Below are 18,741 nucleotides of genomic sequence, written 5' to 3'. Positions count from 1 at the left end.
CTGCCTACAACCAGCAGAGACTCCACAGTAGCCCCGAGATGCAGCCCAGGCTCCTCAGCTTGACACTCAAGGCTCCTTGCTTTCCTGTCCTGTCTTGCTTCCAGTCACAAGGATGGCGACTCACTCTTCCCTTGCTCCTTTCCACCTCGTTGCCTTTGCTCAGCTGGTTCCTCAGCAGACATGCCCTTCCTCTTGCCTGCTTTCCTACCTGAGGTCCTGATCAAATTAATTGTTCCTCAATGCACCTAGCATCTCCCTCTTGTGCACAAAGAAGTATACTGTCTGTTTACCTGTCTGTTCTCTCTGCAGGCCTGTGAGCTCTTGGAGGCCCAGGGCATGCCTCATTCACGTTTTGTGTCTAGCACATGGAAGACCCTCAATAAAAAGATAGTGATTAAATGATTGAAGTAGTAGATAAATAAGCATATAAACAAACCAAGGCAATAATGAATGAATGAATGAATGAATGAATGAATGAATGAATGAATGAAGGCATCAAGCAGGAACTGGTTCTTATGGAGCAGACTCACCCCCACACACATCCAGTTAGTTGGGACTCTGCCTTCTTGACAGAAGAAGTGTAGAGCAGGGATGGAGTTGATTCTAAGTCAGCCCACCTCTCCCCTCCACTTGAGGAGGGGCCTGGGTCAGGTTCCTAGGGAGTCCTGGGGACTTGTGACCTGCACCCCTTGGAGAGTCCCAAGTGCAGATGCAAAAAATCAGTGAAGATGGAAGTGATCTAATGGTGAACCCAGACCTGTGAATCCCCTGTCGTTGCTGCCAGTGAAGAAACAGTTGGGGGCCTGGGGTTCCACTGACAGGAAGGATGCAGGCTAATCTTAGTGGGAAAAGGCTATAAAGCAAAGGGTTAGACTACACAGGGGAGGAAATTGAATGCTCAAACAGTTCTTCTCTAGTAGAGTGGACTCACTAGAGATCAATGGATCAAAACATGTCTCAAGTCATCCCTCTGCCCCCAGACTAGATCAGGTGCTCTCTGAAGGCAGGGACCTTGTGCAATACTTTTCTCAATTAATCCTGGCAGGATGCACAGATAAACAGATGGTGAGATGGGTGGGTGGATGGATGAGTAGATGGATGAATGGACCAATGGTTGAACAGATTGATGGTTGGAGATACACTGGATAAATAGACGGAAATATAGGCTGATGGTTTAATAACAGATGAATGGGATGAACATATACACAGTTAGATAGACAAGTAGACAAACAGATGGGTGAATGGATGAATAGAGTAACAGGTAAATGAATGAATGGACAGTTGGATAAACTGATAGATAAATGAATGTGATGGGTGGATAGATGGACAGACAAATGGATGGGAAAATAGATGAATGATGGACAGACAAGAAAGGTTAGTAAGCTGGGAAGACTAGATTGATACTCAGACATTGTCAAGGGGTGGGGAAACTGAGAAATCTGGGCTGGGAATAGAGCCCCCAGGGATCTGGAAGAAGCAGTGGTACTCAGGAAATTGAGAGGATGATGTAAGAACCCAGGACCCTCCTTTGGTAGAAGGAAAGGCCGTGTGAAGGGACTGGGGTGGGGGGAGGGGAAGCACACTGCAGAAGACGCTGTCCTGGAGCCCACCCCAGGCTGGGTAGAACTGAGGCATTGGGGGCCCCCGGGCCCAGGAAGAGCCAGGCCTGGCACTGTGCTGTAGCAGAGCCTTCAGCCAGTTAGGCTGACCCCAGAAACTGGAGGCCCCAGGACACCCCTTCCAGGTCTGACCCCAAGGAAGTGACTGTTGGTTACATGGGGGGGGGGGTCTCAAGAAAAGTAAGCATTTGTGGGGTTAGAGGTTAGAAACTCAGCAGAGCCCCAGGGGCAGCAAAGGCCTCCCTGTGGTGGAGCTGCCCTTCATCCCTCCCACTCTTCCTCCCTACCCCAACCCCCAAGGCCGCCCCTCACAGTCCCAGCTTCCTCTGGGTAGGGGGCCTGGCCCCCATGGCCTCCCAGGCCAGCCCCTGGAGCACCACCTGCCCCAGTCGGCCAGAGACTTCCTGTAGTGCAAGAGATTTATGCAAACGGGCTGGGGCGGTGATGTCACCCCAAGGGGACTATCTTCCAGCGGCAGGCCCTTCGATAAAATCAGGAACTTGTGCTGGCCCTTCAATGTCAAGGGAGGGGGCTCACCCAGGGCTCCTGTAGCTCAGGGGGCAGGCCTGAGCCCTGCACCCGCCTGCGTCCGTCCAGCCCCAGACGGGGCTCCCCATCTCAAGGGGCTCCGCACTGGCCCCCACCGAGGCAGGGGACCCGACCGGCTCGGAGCTCGGCTGGATGTTACAGGCGTGCAAAATGGAAGGGTTTCCCCTCGTCCCCCCTGTAAGTACTGGGACTCCTCCATTAGCCCAACCCGAGGCCCTCGGACACCCACCCGCTTGCCCAGCAGCCCACCAGCCCACTGGCTGCTCTGCCGGCTCGCTATCAGTGGGAAGTTGGTGTTTCCTCCCTGGAGCTCCTGGCCTGAGACCCAGCAAGGGGGCCATTGGGTCCTCAGAGCGTACCCTGGCGGGCTGAGGGCTGGGCCCACAGTGGGGCTGTGATCGGTGGGGCCTGAACGGTTATTTATAGATGGGGCTTGGGTGGCAGCCGGAGCTCCAGGGCAGGGTGCTGGGCTGAGGCCGGTGAGGGAGGCGGCAGAGAGGTGGAGTAGAAGGAGATGGGGAGATTGGCGTGGGGAGAAGCCAGTCCTTGGGACAGTAAAGGCTTGAGAACAGAAGGCAATGGGACAGAGATGTCAGCCCATGGCCTGGGTGCTCCTGGACACTGAGGCTGCTATAAGTCTGGGTCTCCTGTGCCGGGTCCCCTGACATGATTGTTGACGGAACGGTCTGGGCCTTGGGCCTGCAGGTCCCCAAGAGGCTGGGGCCGTCAGGGGCAGGGGCTGGGCAGTAGCAAGGAGTGGAGTCGAGACTAGGGCTACGGTTAAGGTTGGGGCTAGGGCTGGGGGTCGGGGAGAAGAGGGCAGGGTAAGGCTTGGCTGGAGGTGGGACTGGAGTTAGGGCAGGGGCTGCGGCTGGAGGTGAAGAAGCAGGACGTAGGGCATCTCAGGAAGGATAAGGCAGTAGGCTGGGGCAGATCCACACTGTTTCTGCTCTGGGTGACAGTTGCAGCCTTAGGCAGGTGTCAGACTTAGGCCCCTCTGAGAGGACCCCTCTCCTTTTCCTCACCCCATCTCCACTCAGCAAGGGTAGGGAGCCCTGGGAGGAGCTGGGAAGGGCTTGGCAGGGTCTGTCCACCTGATTTAGCTTTCCCGGCCTAGAGGCAGCTCCCTTCCCCTGCCCACCCTAGCTGGACCTCAGAGCCCCAGGGAGGCATCCCAGGCCTGACATCTTGCTGCTGGGCTGTTCTGCCTAGAAACCCGGTGTTGGGCTCCTGGTCACCTCACTGGGCCAGACACACCACCAACCAGCTAGTCCCCCCACCTGGCCCTGTCCCATCCTTCCCCCACCTGGGACCAAGAAGGTGGGCGGCAGACAGGGGGTGATAGAGGTGGTCCCAGTAAGAGCCAACTCTGCGTCAAGAAAGCCACGGGCCCAGGGGTTTGGCCATACTGTCTCTGACTCTTGACCTCTCAATCCCTGAATGCCAAAGAGAGCAGGGCAGGAGGCACATCTTGGACTCCCATACCAAACCCTTCAGCCCCTCTGCCAGGCCAGGTGCTACTCTGAGTATTCCTGGGAGGTTGGGCTCCCAAGGCAGTCCTGACCCCAACCCAAGCCCTGAGGGCCAGAGTAGCTGTTGTGCAATCCTTGGGCACACACCATGGGATGGGGAGAGGCCTGATGACTGCTGGGAAGCCTCTGGGTGTGTATGTTCCTGTGTCTGTACCAGTGAGTGAGTGAGGAGGGGGAAGGCAGGAGGACAGGGAGGAGTGAGGAGTGGGGGGAGGAGTGAGGGGAGGAGGGAGGAGTAGAGGGAGGAGTGAGGGGTGAGGGGAGGAAGAGAAGGAGAAGAAAGGAAGGGAGGAACACAAGGGAGGATCCCAGAGAGGGTGTCAGAAGGAGGATGGATGAGGGGGAGAGAGAGGATCAAGGCTCTGGCCATCCCATGGCCTCCAAACCCTACCTGGGTGAACGCTGTAAAACCCATCAGTATAATGGCCATTGGTCATTGCGGTGGCCTTGAACATGCCTGGGGCCTGGGCACAGGCCGTGAGAGAGACTGGGGTTTGGAGTGGGGGTTGTGGAGACTGTGGCAGGAGGACAAGCAAGTGTGCTATGAGGATGAGTGTGCAAGTGGAATATGAGTGACGGTGGAAGGACATGGGTAGGAATGTAAGCATTAACACGGTTAATGTGCTTGAAGGCAAATGTGGAGACCTGTGTTAATCCGCGCGTCTCTGTGTGGACCTACTGGGTGAGTGGATAATGGGTGTGTGTGACCACAAGCGTGTGTGAATGTGAGTGAGCTTTAGAGTGAGTGTGAGAGCGAGTGTAGTGGACGTGTGGGCATGAGTTCCCATGTAGGAGTGTGAGTGCGAGTGTGTCCTGGGGAGTATGTGTACATTTGGGGACTGGAGATACATCAATGTGAGGGTGAAAAGGTGAGTATGAGAGATTGGGACTTGGGCACACAGGTGTGAGTGTGTGTGCAGTGCCTGTGAAAAGGGATGGGCTGAGTGGAGGGAGGCCTGCTCTCTCCTCAGCCCTGGTCCTCTTTTGACCTCTGACCTCCAGGGTCTGTCACCCCTTTTCTGCAGGAGCCAAGGGTCTTGCTGTCCTGGGTTCCTGCTCCCACTCTCTGTGGACTCTCCCAGTTCCAGCCAGAGAGAGGGCTGTAGGCTGATGCAGCCACTCAGTCTGGGAGGGCAGGGTGGACCCAACACATTGGGGGGCTGCAAACCTGGCTGGGGTCTCCCTGCCACAGTCCGAGTTCTGACACCCTCTTCTCTCAGCAGCCATCGGAAGACCTGGTTCCCTACGACACAGATCTGTACCAACGCCAAACACACGAATATTACCCCTATCTCAGCAGTGATGGAGAAAGCCACAGTGGTGAGTACAAAGCAGGACGCCCCCCCCCCCCCCCCAGCTGCCTTCCCTCCCCCAACTTCCTTAGCCTGGCCTGGGTGCCTAAGTGATTTCTGGGGTCTGGAAAGAGAAAAAAAGAAGAAATGGTTCCCAGGGCTTCTTTGGAATTCTGAGAATTGGATCCAGCTAGTTCCCAGGGGAAGTGAATTCACTACCCTAAAACTCCACACTCCTGCTCCCCCACACCCCACACCCCAGCCTCCCTGTATTGAGCATCTTTGGTGGGCCAAGGTCAGCTTCTTCCACATTTATCTTCTTGTCCAATCCTTGTGGTCTTTTTACAAAGGTGGAAACAGGCTTAGGGAGCTAAGTAACTTGGACAAGGTCGCACATCTGGTCAGGGGAACCCAGGTCTGTCTGCTCCAGGTTCAATGCTTTTTCCTCTTCCCTCCCCCTGATTCCTCCTTCCTCCTCTCTGTTCTTGTCACCTCCTTACCCTGAACGGTTGGTGGAGCCCCGTTCCCTGCTGTGTGTGGCCAGCAGCATTTCTCAACCTCTACTGACATGTGCAACCAGATCACTCTATGTTGTGAGGCTTGCCCTGTCCATTGTGGGGTTTTTAGTGCAGTTCCTGGCTTCTACCCACTAGATGCCAGTAGAACCACCAGTCACGACAACCAAAGATGTCTCCACACATTGATGAATGCCCCTTGGAGGGCAGAATAACTCCAATTTGAGACCTGCTGAGCTAAAGGAAAGGCTCTGAGGGTCCCCTCATTCAGCAGTGGCTAAAGCCCTCAGTTTGCTGGAGTGGGGGTGAGAATAGGGTCTGGCCTGAGGGATCCTGTATAGGCCTAATTGCCCACCCCAAGGCCCAGCTTCCATTGGGGGAGGAGAGAGAGGCATTAGGTGCCAGGGATCTGGGCAGGAGCCTGTGAGAGGTCACCCGAAGTGGATCTTGGCTTGTTGATGGGGACACCCCTGAACCAAAGGGGAGGTGGCCCAGTTAATGGGTCCTCTTTTGGGCATTCTCCAGGGGTTCTGAGACCTGGGCAGGCCAGACACTGGGGTGTCTGCAGCCCCAGAGGGAGAGGTGCGCTGGGTGCCAGAGCTGAGGAATGTTTCACACTTGAAGACCACCTCTGGGGGCCAGTCACACCTGTAGCTCCATTCTGCAGGCGTCTCTATGGCAGGCTCAACCTGATGGCCACACCCAGGGGTGCCACGTGCTGCCAGTCCTTCCTCAGGGCTCTCACATCTGGATGCCCAACCTCGGACAGCTTCACCTCACTTCTCACACCTGGCAACTATTATAAAGACCATACCTAGAAGCCATGTCTTGGGAGGAGGTGGCGGATGTACCGCAAGGCCACATCAGGGAACACACAGGCTTCTTTCAGAACCCCAGGGCTAGAAAGGCTTTAAATACCCACTTTTTCATCATTTTAAACTTATTTATAATTGTACAAGAAATGCACCCTCTCTGTGAAAAATCCAGACAATTAGGGGAGAAGGTCTCCCGCATCTAACTCCATTCCCAGCTCTCTTTGCCGGGATCAAGGGCGGGTCTCCATGATCCAGAGACCACCACAGACACCTAGCTGTTAGGACCTGAGCAGTCAAGCCCTCTGGGCTTGAGGACTTGCGCCCCCTGGTGGCTCCAGGCAGTAGGACGGCTTGAGTCCCAGCAAGTTCAGGGCTGCCTGGGACTGCTTCCTTTAGCCTCAGGCCTGACCCCCTCTCAGTTTCACTGTGCTTGGGTGCATTTCCTTTGGGTCTAGTGAAGACTCACTTTTCCCTCCTGTAATATGTGGGTGCTGTTCAAATATCTAGAAATAAGCTAGGCCTGGGGCTGGCTGATGGAGTCACCACTTGACTTTTCCTGGCTCAATGCCCAGGCGGATCCCTTCTATCTGGGGTGGGCCTCTAGGAATGACTCCTGATTAGATGTCATTTGGATCATGAAGCCCCCGTTCCTTCAGTGTCCCCACGTGTCGCAGCCCCTATTCCTTCCAGTCCCCCCCCATCCCATCATTGTCATTCTGGGCGTCATCCGTTCAATCCCTTCCTAATACCTGTTGGAAGGTATTGTCTAAAGGCTCCAGAGTAGAGATGCCCCACATCCTTCCACCAGTTCCTGTATGTCACCTGCATCTATACTTTTAGGCAGCGAAGCTTAGTGAAAAGGCATTGAGGTTGGGCCTGGGTCTAGTCCTGGCTCCATCACTCACCAATGCATAAGCTTGGAGCAAGTGACAACCTTTCTGAGAACCTGTTTCCTCATCTATAAAACTGAGAACATGAAAATACTTACCGCATAGAGTTCTGATGATTAAATGAGGCAATGCCTGTAACGTGTGAGGTAACGTCCTGAGTACCAGGCCAGTAAACTTTCAGGAAATGGTATGTTAGCTTTACTGCATCCCCCCAGGCAGGGAGAGCAGGAGAAGCACAGGGGGCTCTGTGACAGATCAGCTGGGTCATTTTCAACTGACTCAGCTGACAGTCAACCAGCCAGCCACCCACGTATCCATCCAACACTTATTATCCTCTCCGCATGTCCACGCATCCACCAAATAGCCTCTGGTTATATGCCGTGTACCAGACCCTGTTCCAGGCACTGGAGCTTCCATGACAAGCAAGACAGACAAGGCCACTGCTCTTATGGAACTTACATTCCAGTGAGGGAGAGAGATAGTAAACAATCAAGTAAGCAGAATGTAATCATGAGTCCTATGAAAAGCAGAGTAATGTAATGTGGTGTGTCTGTGTGTGGGGCTACTCTAATTTGGGTGGTCAGGGAAGGCAGTTGAGTGGAAATCTGAGTGAAGAGAAGGAATGTGCATGCAAAGACAGGTGGGGGTAGGGTGTCCCAGGTAGAGAGCAAGTACAAAAGCAAGATTCACCAGCCAGAGTGGCTGGTGAACATGGGGATGGGCAGTGAAGATAAAATGAAACTGGAGGGTCTGCAGGGAGGCAGACCGCACAGGGCCTGAGGCCATTGCGGGAGTTTGGGTTTACCCTAAACACAATGGGTGGCATTGGAAGGTTCTGAGCAGGTAAATGACATGCTCTGAATAACATCGTATATGTGTGTGTGTTTGATGATACTCTAAATGCATTTTAAATCTTTAATTACTAAAGTAACAAATACTCATTGCAAAAAATTAAAAAAAAATACAACAGTATATCAAGTAAAAAATTTCCCTCTTTCCAACCTCACTCCCCACTGATAGCCCCTTAAGTCTATTCTCGCAGACATTTTATTCTACATATATAACCCTGTATGTTTGCAAATATATGCATACACACGTGCATAGTCTAGCCATTCAAAAATGGAATTGTGGTATCACGCTGTTCTCCTATTTGCAATTTTTTACCTAAACTTATAGACATGACATACGTAGTATATCAGAGATAGATTAAAAATTATGTTTCCAGTCTTTCTATTACAGTGCTATGTAAATGTATGCATGCAGTGTTTGCATGCCATCTTGAAATAGACCTAGGACATTATTCATTTACAAATATTTATTGAGTACCTTCCATATTCTAGGGGGAGATGACTCTAGCTTGATTTTAAAATTTGAGACATTATCTACTCACTTGTACTATGAAAGATGAGAATTTGACTCTTTTGTCATTCATAATACACACACACACACACACACACACACACACACACACTTCCCCACACATACCAAGATAATTAGATAGTAACTTTTTTCTTGTTTTCCAGCTTTACTGATATAATTGACATACAATGCTGTATAAGTTTAAGGTGAACAGCATAATGACCTCACTCACACACATATATATTGTGAAATGATTACCACAAATTTAGTTAACATCCATCACCTCATATAGTTACAAAAATTGTTTTTCCTTGTGATGAGAACTTTTAGGATCTACTTTCTTAGCAACCTTCAAATATGCTATCCAGCAGTATTAGCTATAGTCACCATGCTGGATGTGACATCCCTAGGACTTACCCATCTTATACTGTAAGTCTGTACCTTTTGACCACCTTCATCCAATTCCTCCACCCCCACGCCCTGCCTCTGGCAACCACAAATCTGATCTCTTTTTCTATGAGTTTGGAATTTTTTGTTTTTAAAGATTGCACATATAAGTGAGATCATATATTTGTCTTTCTCCGTATAGTAACTTTTGCTAAATCAGTATATGAATTTCCATTATTACGACCATGTGAATCTCACTCACGATAAGCCACGTGGCGTACTTTGAGTACCTGTGTTCTCTCGTCCCTGTGTTTCTGAGGAGCAGTGTAGCAAGGAGATAAGCGCCCTCACTATAGAACCAGATCGTTAGGGTTCACACCCCCGCTTCCCAGTACTATCACGGGTGACCACGGGCAATATATTTCACTCTCTTTCTCATAGTGATACCTACTTCACAGGATTGCTGCACTGAGTGACTGTGTGTCAAATGCTTAGAACAGTGAATGTTACATAAGGATTCGTTATTCTTATCAGTATAGTCTCCTAAGAAAGGCTGTGTCGGGGGTAAGTTTTTGTGGTTGTTTTACCTCGTGTCTTTAATCTATGCTCTTACTTTAATCTATGCTCTTAGCTTGGCTGTATATAAAAATCTGGGTTGAAAACCATTTTTTTTCCCTTAGAAATTTGAAAGCATTTCTCTGTTATCTTCTGGTTACTGGAGTTTTTCTTATGAAGTCTGATGCCCTTCCATGTCCATATTTTTTTACTGTAAACTATTTTTTGTTTGTTTATTTTTTCTGTTTGTTTAGTTTTGTTTTGACTCTGGAAGCTTTTAGTATCTTCTCCCAATGTCTAGTGGTTGCACTGAATAAGATTTTTAAAAGATTACTTTGTCTGCTATGTGGAGAATAGGTGGAGAGGAGGCAAAATTAGGAAGAGGGAGACAGCACAAGTAGGAAAGTATTAGAATAATCCAGGCAAGAGAGGACGGTGGCTTGGACAAGGGTGGTAGCAATGAGACAGAAGGGAATGCAGAGATTCAGCACAGATTGTGAAGGCAGGGCTCATAGAATTTGCTGTTTTTTATTATTATTATTTTAATTGTAGTAAAACATACATAATATAAAATTTACCATCTTAGCCATCTTTAAATGTACAGTTCAGTGGCATTAGCACACTCATGCTGCTGTGGAACCATCACCATCACCCATCTCCATAGCGCTTTCATCTTGCAAGACTGAAACTCTGTACCCATTAAACAATAACTCCCCATTACCCGCTCCCCGCAGCCCCTGGCAACCACCATTCTACTTTCCGTTTCTGTGACTTTTACTACATTAGTTATCTCGTATGAGTGCAACCATACATCATAGTATTTATTTTTGTGACTGGCATGTTTCACTTAGCATAATGTCCTCAAGGTTCATCCATGTGGCAGCATGTGGCAGAATTTCCTTCCTTTCTAAGACTGAATAATATTCCAGTGTACGTGTAGATCACATTTTGTTTCTCCATTCATCTGTCAATGGACACCAGCGTTGCTTTTGGCTATTGTGAATAATACTGTTGTGGACATGGGTGTCCAAATATCTCTTTGAGTCCCTGCTTTTAGTGCTTGTGGGAATATACTCAGAAATGGAATTTTTGGATCATATAGTAATTTTATTTTTAATTTTTTGAGGAACAACCATGCTGTTTTCTATAGTGGCTGCACCATTTTACATTCCCACCGACAGTGCCCAAGGGTTGTGATTTCTCCACATCCTCTCCAACACCTGTCATTTTCTGTTTTTTGATAATAACCATCCTACTGGGTTTCATAGGATTTGCTATTTATGATGGGATTAGTAAAGGAAATATAGTTCCAAAGCATGACTCTTCTCCATCCATCCCTCTTTCCATATACTCTTGCATCCTTCCGTACTACTAACCATCTGTCAAGTGTTCACACATCAATCTAATCATCTACTTGTTCCCCTTTCCCATCATCCTTCTCGCCACCTACCAAGCCCTCCATCCGTCTCCCACTGACTTACCCATCTAATAAACATATACAGGTATCTTTTATATTCTAGGCACGTTGCTAGGTGCTGTGGAATGAATACAACTCAGGTCCTGCCAGATGTATCTTTGCAACAAGAGAAATAACACATAAAGCCCTAATAACTAGGATGTAAGGTAGAGAGTAATAAGGACCATGAGACCTGGAGCTGTCTGCTCTGGGCCCTCATTTTCTGTCTCTGAACGATTTGCAGGAGGCTGGCCTTCAGGAGCCCTTGTCCAATGACCTGTGATTTCCTGAGAAAGTTTTTTCTCAGCTCTTGCTTTCTTAATTCCTCATCTTCCTTCTCTGTCGTGATCTTACTTCTGTTCCCCTGGGGGAGGAGACCTGGCTTCAGGCTGGGGTTTCTGCTCTGAGGAGATAAGGTCAAATGAATAACACTTAAGGCTTGAATTTTGTGTGTAGGGGGTTGTTTTGAATATCATTTTATTTTTGTCCTGGTGACATACAGGTATTAGTGACAGCAAAAAAACTGAGTAAGAATAGGGATGTGTGGGTAGGACTTTGGTCTCAGATTGGGAGCTGGTTTAGAGGGAGGAAATGAGAAATTTAGATGAATCGGTCATTGCTGGCTGGATGATGGATGGATGGATGGATGAATGGATGGATGGATGGATAATATTAGGTTGGTGCAAAAGTAATTGCAGATTTTGCAATTGTTTTTAACCTTTTAAACCACAATTACTTTTGCACCAACCTAATAGATGATGAGTGCATGAAGGATGGATGATGGATGATGGATGAGGGGTGGGTGGATGATGGTAGATAGACAGATGGATAAGAGCGGTCAGTAAAGTCTCTTTGTCACCATAGGTCTTACTTAACACTCCCATGAACCGTCTTTTTCCTCAGAGATGGCATGGTAGAGTGGTAAGAGTTTAGGCCCTGGCGTCACAGGTAGGTTTGGATCCTGGCTCTACCAATGACTGTCTGTGAACAAGGGACTTAATCTCTTTGAGTCAGAGTTTCCTCATGTACAAAAGGAAGATTATACTATAGTGGCCACCCAGTCAGAGCTAAGGTGAGGGTTAAATGAGATAATATGGATTAAGTACTTAGCAAAGTGCCTGGTAACATTAAAAAACACATTAAAAGTTGACTTTTACTGGTCATTTAATCAAATATTGTTTGAGACCTACTATGTGTTGGGTACCTAACAGACTCTAGAAAAGAGGGTCCAGAGCTATTTCCAGATATGCAAATGACATTATATTCTTTTGAGGAGCAGAGAGTTGTGCTAAGGAGGCATACATTGCAGGATGGCCTGGGTGGCCCATTGAAGGGACAAAAAGGGGTTAAGCAATTCATTCATGACCAGTTATCCAGAAATGAGGTCCAAAGAGCCCAGGAGTGCTGACCTTTACACTAGGAAGGACTCCTTGTACGTATTGGGCCCCATCTCTGCCTACCAGACAGCATTTATTACCCAATTGTTTGAGCGCCGATATTAAGGGTAAAGACAAGGTTTCCATTGGGCCTTTTGAAACCTTCATTGTAGCTCAAGAGTCTCGACTGCAGCTTTCAATCGAGACTCTGGAGCAGGGTTCCAGAACTTCAATGAGCAAAGGAACCTCGATTCCAGCTCCCCTCTCAGTGCATCTGATCTAGTGAGTCTCTGGTGGGCCCCAAAACCTGCAGGCTTTTTCAGCCCCACAAGTGACTCTGATGAAAGTCTACTGTGACCTGCTTTGGGAAATGCTGGCCTCAGGCTGGGACCACCAGAATGAGCCCATGTGTCTCAGGCAGAGCTAGAATAGTGGTGGGGAGCAGGAGGGAAGGGGCACTCAGGGGCCCTCGCCCCACACCTGGAGAGCTGCATGCACTCAGGGCCCTCCCAGCCCCAACTGGGTGGGTGTGAGGATGGGGACTTGGTGGGCAGGATTGATGAGGCATTCTGAGAGGATCTGGGCGCTTCTGCCTGAGCAGGGGAAGGCAAAAATGGGAAGGGCCAGAGTGGGGCCGGAGGGTGGAGCTCCAGCTAAAGAGGCACTGGATGTGCTCACCAAATCCCAGAACCCCCAAAGGCCCACCTCTAAAGGACAGCCAACTCTCCCACAGCAAGTGGAGAGATTCTGGATCTCGTTCACTCATTGCAAGATGAAAGTGTACATTAAGTGTTGTTTTGTCTTCCCTTCAGGTTCAGATAATTTAGTGCAGGAGAGTCAGTGAGAATTCTTAAGAGAATAGGGTTCATTCATTCATTCAGGAAATGATTTCACATGTGGATAGGACCTCAGTAACTGTCTGGCTGGGTCTCCAACCTTTAGAGGCTCAGGGAAATAAAATGTCCTGTCCAAGGTCATGCGACAAAGCCACCACAGAGCAGGATTAGAAAGCGAGTCTTCTGATCACCAGTCTAGAGCCAAAAAAACCCACGTCATTTCTTAGGGATGTGTGAGTGGGTATATGCTTGTGTGAGAGAGAAAAAGAAAGATGATACACACACACATGCACACACGCACGGGCATGTAGGCTATTGGTGGTCTCACTGCAGGTCCCCCTGTACACTCCCTGTTTGGGTCCCTGAGAAAATCCCTCTTGTCACTTTATCACCATATCTTCTTTTGGACCCAAAATTGTAACCAGGAAGTCCTTAGACATGTGGCAGTTTTTGTTCCTGGAAAAGGTGCCCAGAGGAACCGTGTTGAAGACCTGCCCAAGTCCCAAGACAGGGCTCTCAGTGGCACGTGGCTGTTCCCAAACCTGACCCCACCCTACCACAGACTCTGAAAGCACCCATGGGGGAGTTTCCAGGAAAACTTCGGGTCCTAGCAACCTCACTGGAACACAGATGCAGCTGCCCAAGGTCATGGCTTTGAAGGGGTAGCACCATGAGCCTGGACTAGTTCTGGTGTGTGAGGAATGTCAGCCTTGTGACTTTGCAGTCACACACCTTGGCCATGTGACAAGGCCATGTGCACGTGACTGGGCAGGCAGTCAGCTCAGGAACCACAGGGAGGTCTTAAGGGGAGGGGAGAGGAACCAACCTTCTCCAAGGGCCTACTCTGAGGCGAGGAGTTTTACAAATGTGAACTCATTGGTATCCTGATAACTGTTATATCCATTTTACAGGTGAGTCAACTGAGGCCAGAAAGGTCCATGCGTGTGTCTGAGGTCGCACAGGCAGTAAATGGCAGTGTCAGGATTCAAAAGCCTGTGTCCTAGTGGCCACATGAGAGGCAGAAAGGAAAAGTTGTTGAGCAAGCAGTCTTTGCTTCAGGCCTGGGTCCCGGCTCTGCCACTTATGAGGCCTTTGACCCTGAACATGTTACATAGGCGGCCCCTCCAAGCCTCAGGATCCTCACCTATCAAATGGGGTCGTCAAATAACAAGCTGGGTGGTGAGATGATTAACATCAACTTGTAGCCCAGCCTGGCCCATGGTAATAGCCCAGAGGCCTAGCATTCTTGTTTTTTAAATTACTCTGACCGCTCCTGCCCTGCTCACTCCCGGACTCATGCCTTACTGCCTGGCTGCCCCCTGCAGACCATTACTGGGACTTCCACCCGCACCACGTGCACAGCGAGTTTGAGAGCTTCGCTGAGAACCACTTCACGGAGCTGCAGAGCGTGCAGCCCCCGCAGCTGCAGCAGCTCTACCGGCACATGGAGCTGGAGCAGATGCATGTGCTCGACACCCCCATGGCTCCCACCCACGCCGGCCTCGGCCACCAGGTTTGTGTGTCCGACCCTGCGCAATGGCGTCCTGGGCCTGTGGTGAGGCCCGGGCTTCACAGGAAGCTGACGCAGGCTCTTACTCAACTCGACTTCCTGCTCCACAGTGTCAACGGCGGCCGGAGCCCCAACGGCTCCTCCTGACCCTCCGACTGACCTCGTGACCCCACACCCCTTATCTCTTCTTACCCCCACAATGGACAGAGCCCAGATAATTCCCACCCCCCACACTGATCTGCCCGCCTCCAATGGCCTTGTCACTGGCCCTCCTGACCCGCACTGGCTGCAACACCCATTTACCGGCCCCTCATGGATCTGGCATCCAAGACGCGCACTGACCTCCCCTGACCTCTCTTGGCCCCTCCACCTCCTTCCTGCCCTCCTTTATTGACTCTCCTCAGCCCCACCCACCCTAATCCTGATTTCGCTGACCTCTGTCATCCTTCACTGACCTCTACTGTCCCATCAGTCACTCATCACCCACTTGTTAAACCCCATTCACTCTGATACCTAACTCATAGGACCCGCCTCACCCCCACTTCTCACCCCAGGGCCACTGCTAGTCCATAGGCACTTTGTGCATGCAGGCAAATGGGGCCCCTTCCCTGGGCCTCTCGGCCCTGAACCACGGGCCCCAGCTTGGCAGGATTTCAGCAGTGCTTATCCTCAGGACCTGCACCTGAGTGTGGTAACCTGCCTGGCCTCCAATTTCCCAGCCTGCTTTCAAATCCTTCTGGCCCTGCTGACCTCCCCGTCCTCAGCACTCCATCTTCTCTCACTCCACTGACACCCGTCCCACAGCTCTGAGCTTTAAATGTCCCTCACTGACCTCAATTCTCTTCTCCCCACCTTTCCAGGTCCCCTACCTCCCCCGTATGTGCCTTCCGTACCCCTCCCTGTCCCCCGCCCAGCCCAGCTCGGATGAGGAGGAGGGTGAGCGGCAAAGCCCCCCGCTGGAGGTATCTGATGGGGAGGCCGAAGGCCTGGAGCCAGGGCCAGGCCTCCTGCATGGAGAAACAGGTAGGGGGACCCAGCTCCTGCGCCAACCCCAGCCATATGTGTGACCCATGCCCACCCCAGACAAGGCCAACTGATGCAGCAGTCATACCGCAGAACCGAGTGTGTGTGTGTGTGTGTGTGTGTGTGTGTGTGTGTGTGTGTGTGACCGTTTGCCAATGTGTGTGTTCACACGTGTGGTTTGTGGTGGCGTCTGTGAGCACGTGTGTATGAGTGTTGTACCTATCTGTGCTGTGTGTGAGTGGGTGTGAGTGTGTGTGTGCCAGGCATGGGGTGGGGGAGCCGGTTCCCCCGTGGCACTCCATGGGGTGGTGGGCATGGGTCCCCAAGCTGGGGCGCTGACCACCCCACCTCCCGCCCACAGGCAGCAAGAAGAAGATCCGCCTGTACCAGTTCCTGCTCGACCTGCTGCGCAGCGGCGACATGAAGGACAGCATCTGGTGGGTGGACAAGGATAAGGGCACCTTCCAGTTCTCGTCCAAGCACAAAGAGGCGCTGGCACACCGCTGGGGCATCCAGAAGGGCAACCGCAAGAAGATGACCTACCAGAAGATGGCGCGCGCACTGCGCAACTACGGCAAGACGGGCGAGGTCAAGAAGGTCAAGAAGAAGCTCACCTACCAGTTCAGCGGGGAGGTGCTGGGCCGTGGGGGCCTGGCCGAGCGGCGCCACCCGCCCCACTGAGCCCTGGCCCGCACACCCGCTGGGCCCGCCAGGCCTCCCCGCTGGCCATAGCATTAACCCCTCGCCCAGTCGGACACAGGGAGTGAAGCTCCCAGGGGCCAGGGTAGGACTGTGGCGGGCCAGGCCTCGCCTCATTGCCCCTCCCTTCTCCTCCAAGCCCCCTGTCCACATCCCTGCTTCGCCTCCCACCAGGACTCCAGCACAGCCTCTAGAAGGCCACTTGGGCATCTGACCCCAGGGAAGGGTCAGCCTTGCTTAGTACAACCAGGGTGCTTCCTGGGGAGTTCGAAGTAACCATATCTGTATAAATTGAACTTACCTTTTTAAGCATCTCCCCCTTCCCACACCTGCCCCCCATTAGCTTCTATAAGAAACCCCATTATTAAAGTTATTCTCTGTGCGTCCTTTTGCAGCACAGAGAATCTCTTAAATTTGTTTCTGCACCTTGTCTGGGCCCCCTGTGTGATCTCTCTTTTTCTCGTTTGTCCATCGGGCATTTACTGAAGACCCTACCCAATGTTTGGATGCTGGGGACATGAGGACAAATGACACACAGTGCCCGACCAGGAGTTAGACCTGGCGGAAAGAAGGAGTCTTCAGTTGTTATTGGGGGAATAAATCATTAAAAAGCCCTCCAGACCTGGAAAATATATATTTTTAAAAGCCTCAATGAGGCTTAAACTCATAATCTCTAGGTTACGACCCCAGTGATGATGATAATAATAATGGCAACAACAATGGGTTTTCTGGCCATTTATTACATGTCAACCTTGAGAAGTGAAGTCTAATATCATCCCATTTTACAGACTGTGAAACTGAGGCTTGTAGAGGTCAAGTAGTTTGTCCAAGTTCACACAGCTGGTGAAGAGAACACCAGATCCCATCCCACATGGGCTGCCATGTCAGTGTGAGGTAGGAGGCTGCCCATGTCTGGAATGGGCCTGTTCAGTATGGTGGGGAGCAGGAATTAAGCCCCAGAGCTCTGGTGGGCCACAAAGTGTCCTCACAGAATCCATGTGAGCAGGACCCTAGACACAGGCGAACCTCTTGAATAAAATCCAGTGTCTCGTGCTCTCTGGCTTCCAGCCCACAGCAGGGGAAAAACAGAAAAAGATGAGCCAGAAAGCCTAGAAGCTTCTTGCTCCTGACTCCTCAGTAGCAAGAAGTGTCGGCTGACAGCCTGGGATTGAGGGAACTTCCTGAAGCAGCCTGCAGACCTCAGAGAACCCAGACTCTGGGGCCAATGCTATTGGGCAGACTTCACACACCTCCTCGTCCCAAGGGCTCTGGCTCCTGGAAGCCCAACCGTGACACTCCCTACCTACGGGAGTCTCCAAATCCTGGGAAAGGGTCAGTGGTGCACAGGCTTCTTTTAAAGAAGGCACAGGGGCATGTGATGTGGCTTAAAAGTGGTTAAAATGGCAGAAAAGAGCAGATTTTGGTGGTGAAAGGGATAGTAAGTTTCGACCACGTGGACAATGCTTGTGTGGAGAATTGCTCATTTGACCACTGGGGACAAATGACCTTTCCTGATTTTGGGTCTTGCTGGGAGGGCGTCACGTGTAATTTCCTTTTTTTCTGTGTAGCAACTGATGCCCCTGATGGGAGGGGGCCAATCATGGGGGCAGAGGTCACAGAGGAACAGTTATGGCATGAGGGGATTCAGAACATTCTGACAGTAATTTTTGTGTGAATCCTTGTGACTTTGGCAAGAGCCAGCTCTGCTTGTGTCTTCCACTTAGGATCCTTTTAGAGATTTACTCCCATGTCCCCACCTGCTGACTCACCGAGGTCTTGCCCTTGGGGGATGTCAGCCCTCACTGCTGCCCTTCCCCACCTGACCTGAACTAATGCCCCCCAGGGTCCCCCAGCCTGAAGCCAGCCCAGGGCGCTGTGAGCTGCAATACTAGGGGCCAGATAATAAGAGCAAACATTCATTCAGCGTTTTCTACATGCCTGGTACTGCTCTAGCCTTGTCATTGGTAAACCCGCTTCATTCATGGAACAATCCTATGAAGTGGGTGTTGCTATCAGCAGCCCCACTTTACAGATGAGGAAACTAAGGCACTGGGAGATTAAGGGAGTGACAGTGCCAGGACTCAGGGCCGCCAGGCCCCAGGGTCTGTGTGGGTAACTATCACCCACACTGCCCAGTGAGGATGTGTGTTTGATCCATCCACCTCAGGGTCATGAGCCCAGCATACTCCCATTGCACAATTTGCCTGTCAGATGGACATATAGACAGAGGTTGGGGGTACCTCTCAGGTTCATTGAGGGTTGGGGGCACAAGCCATCATATTGGGCTGGCGGGGGAAGGGAGAGGGGCCAGCCAGGAACAACATGGCC

The 18,741-nt window shown here is 51.0% G+C and overlaps 1 protein-coding gene across 3 annotated transcripts; it reads left to right on the top strand.

The window, feature by feature from the left end:
* The first annotated feature begins 2,042 nt into the window (after positions 1–2,042).
* SPI1 (Spi-1 proto-oncogene) lies at positions 2,043–16,843 on the top strand. 3 transcript variants are annotated; one of them, XM_019743686.2, is made up of 5 exons: positions 2,043–2,345; positions 4,924–5,020; positions 14,507–14,694; positions 15,552–15,714; positions 16,076–16,843. In XM_019743686.2, exons 1-5 carry the CDS (start codon positions 2,301–2,303, stop codon positions 16,393–16,395), a joined length of 813 nt encoding a protein of 270 aa, XP_019599245.1. In that variant the 5' UTR covers positions 2,043–2,300; the 3' UTR covers positions 16,396–16,843. The 3 variants fall into 3 exon arrangements, with proteins under 3 accessions (XP_019599245.1, XP_019599244.1, XP_074192470.1); XM_019743685.3 differs by having other exon boundaries at positions 4,921–5,020; XM_074336369.2 differs by lacking the exon at positions 2,043–2,345 and adding an exon at positions 4,055–4,382.
* The last annotated feature ends 1,898 nt before the right edge of the window (positions 16,844–18,741 follow it).

This window comes from Rhinolophus sinicus, chromosome 14, assembly GCF_057876585.1.
Source record: "Rhinolophus sinicus isolate RSI-liver-muscle chromosome 14, RSI-T2T, whole genome shotgun sequence".
Lineage (NCBI taxonomy): Eukaryota > Metazoa > Chordata > Mammalia > Chiroptera > Rhinolophidae > Rhinolophus > Rhinolophus sinicus.
Note: the sequence above shows the minus strand (reverse complement) of the source record. Positions and strands in the feature narration are given on the sequence as shown.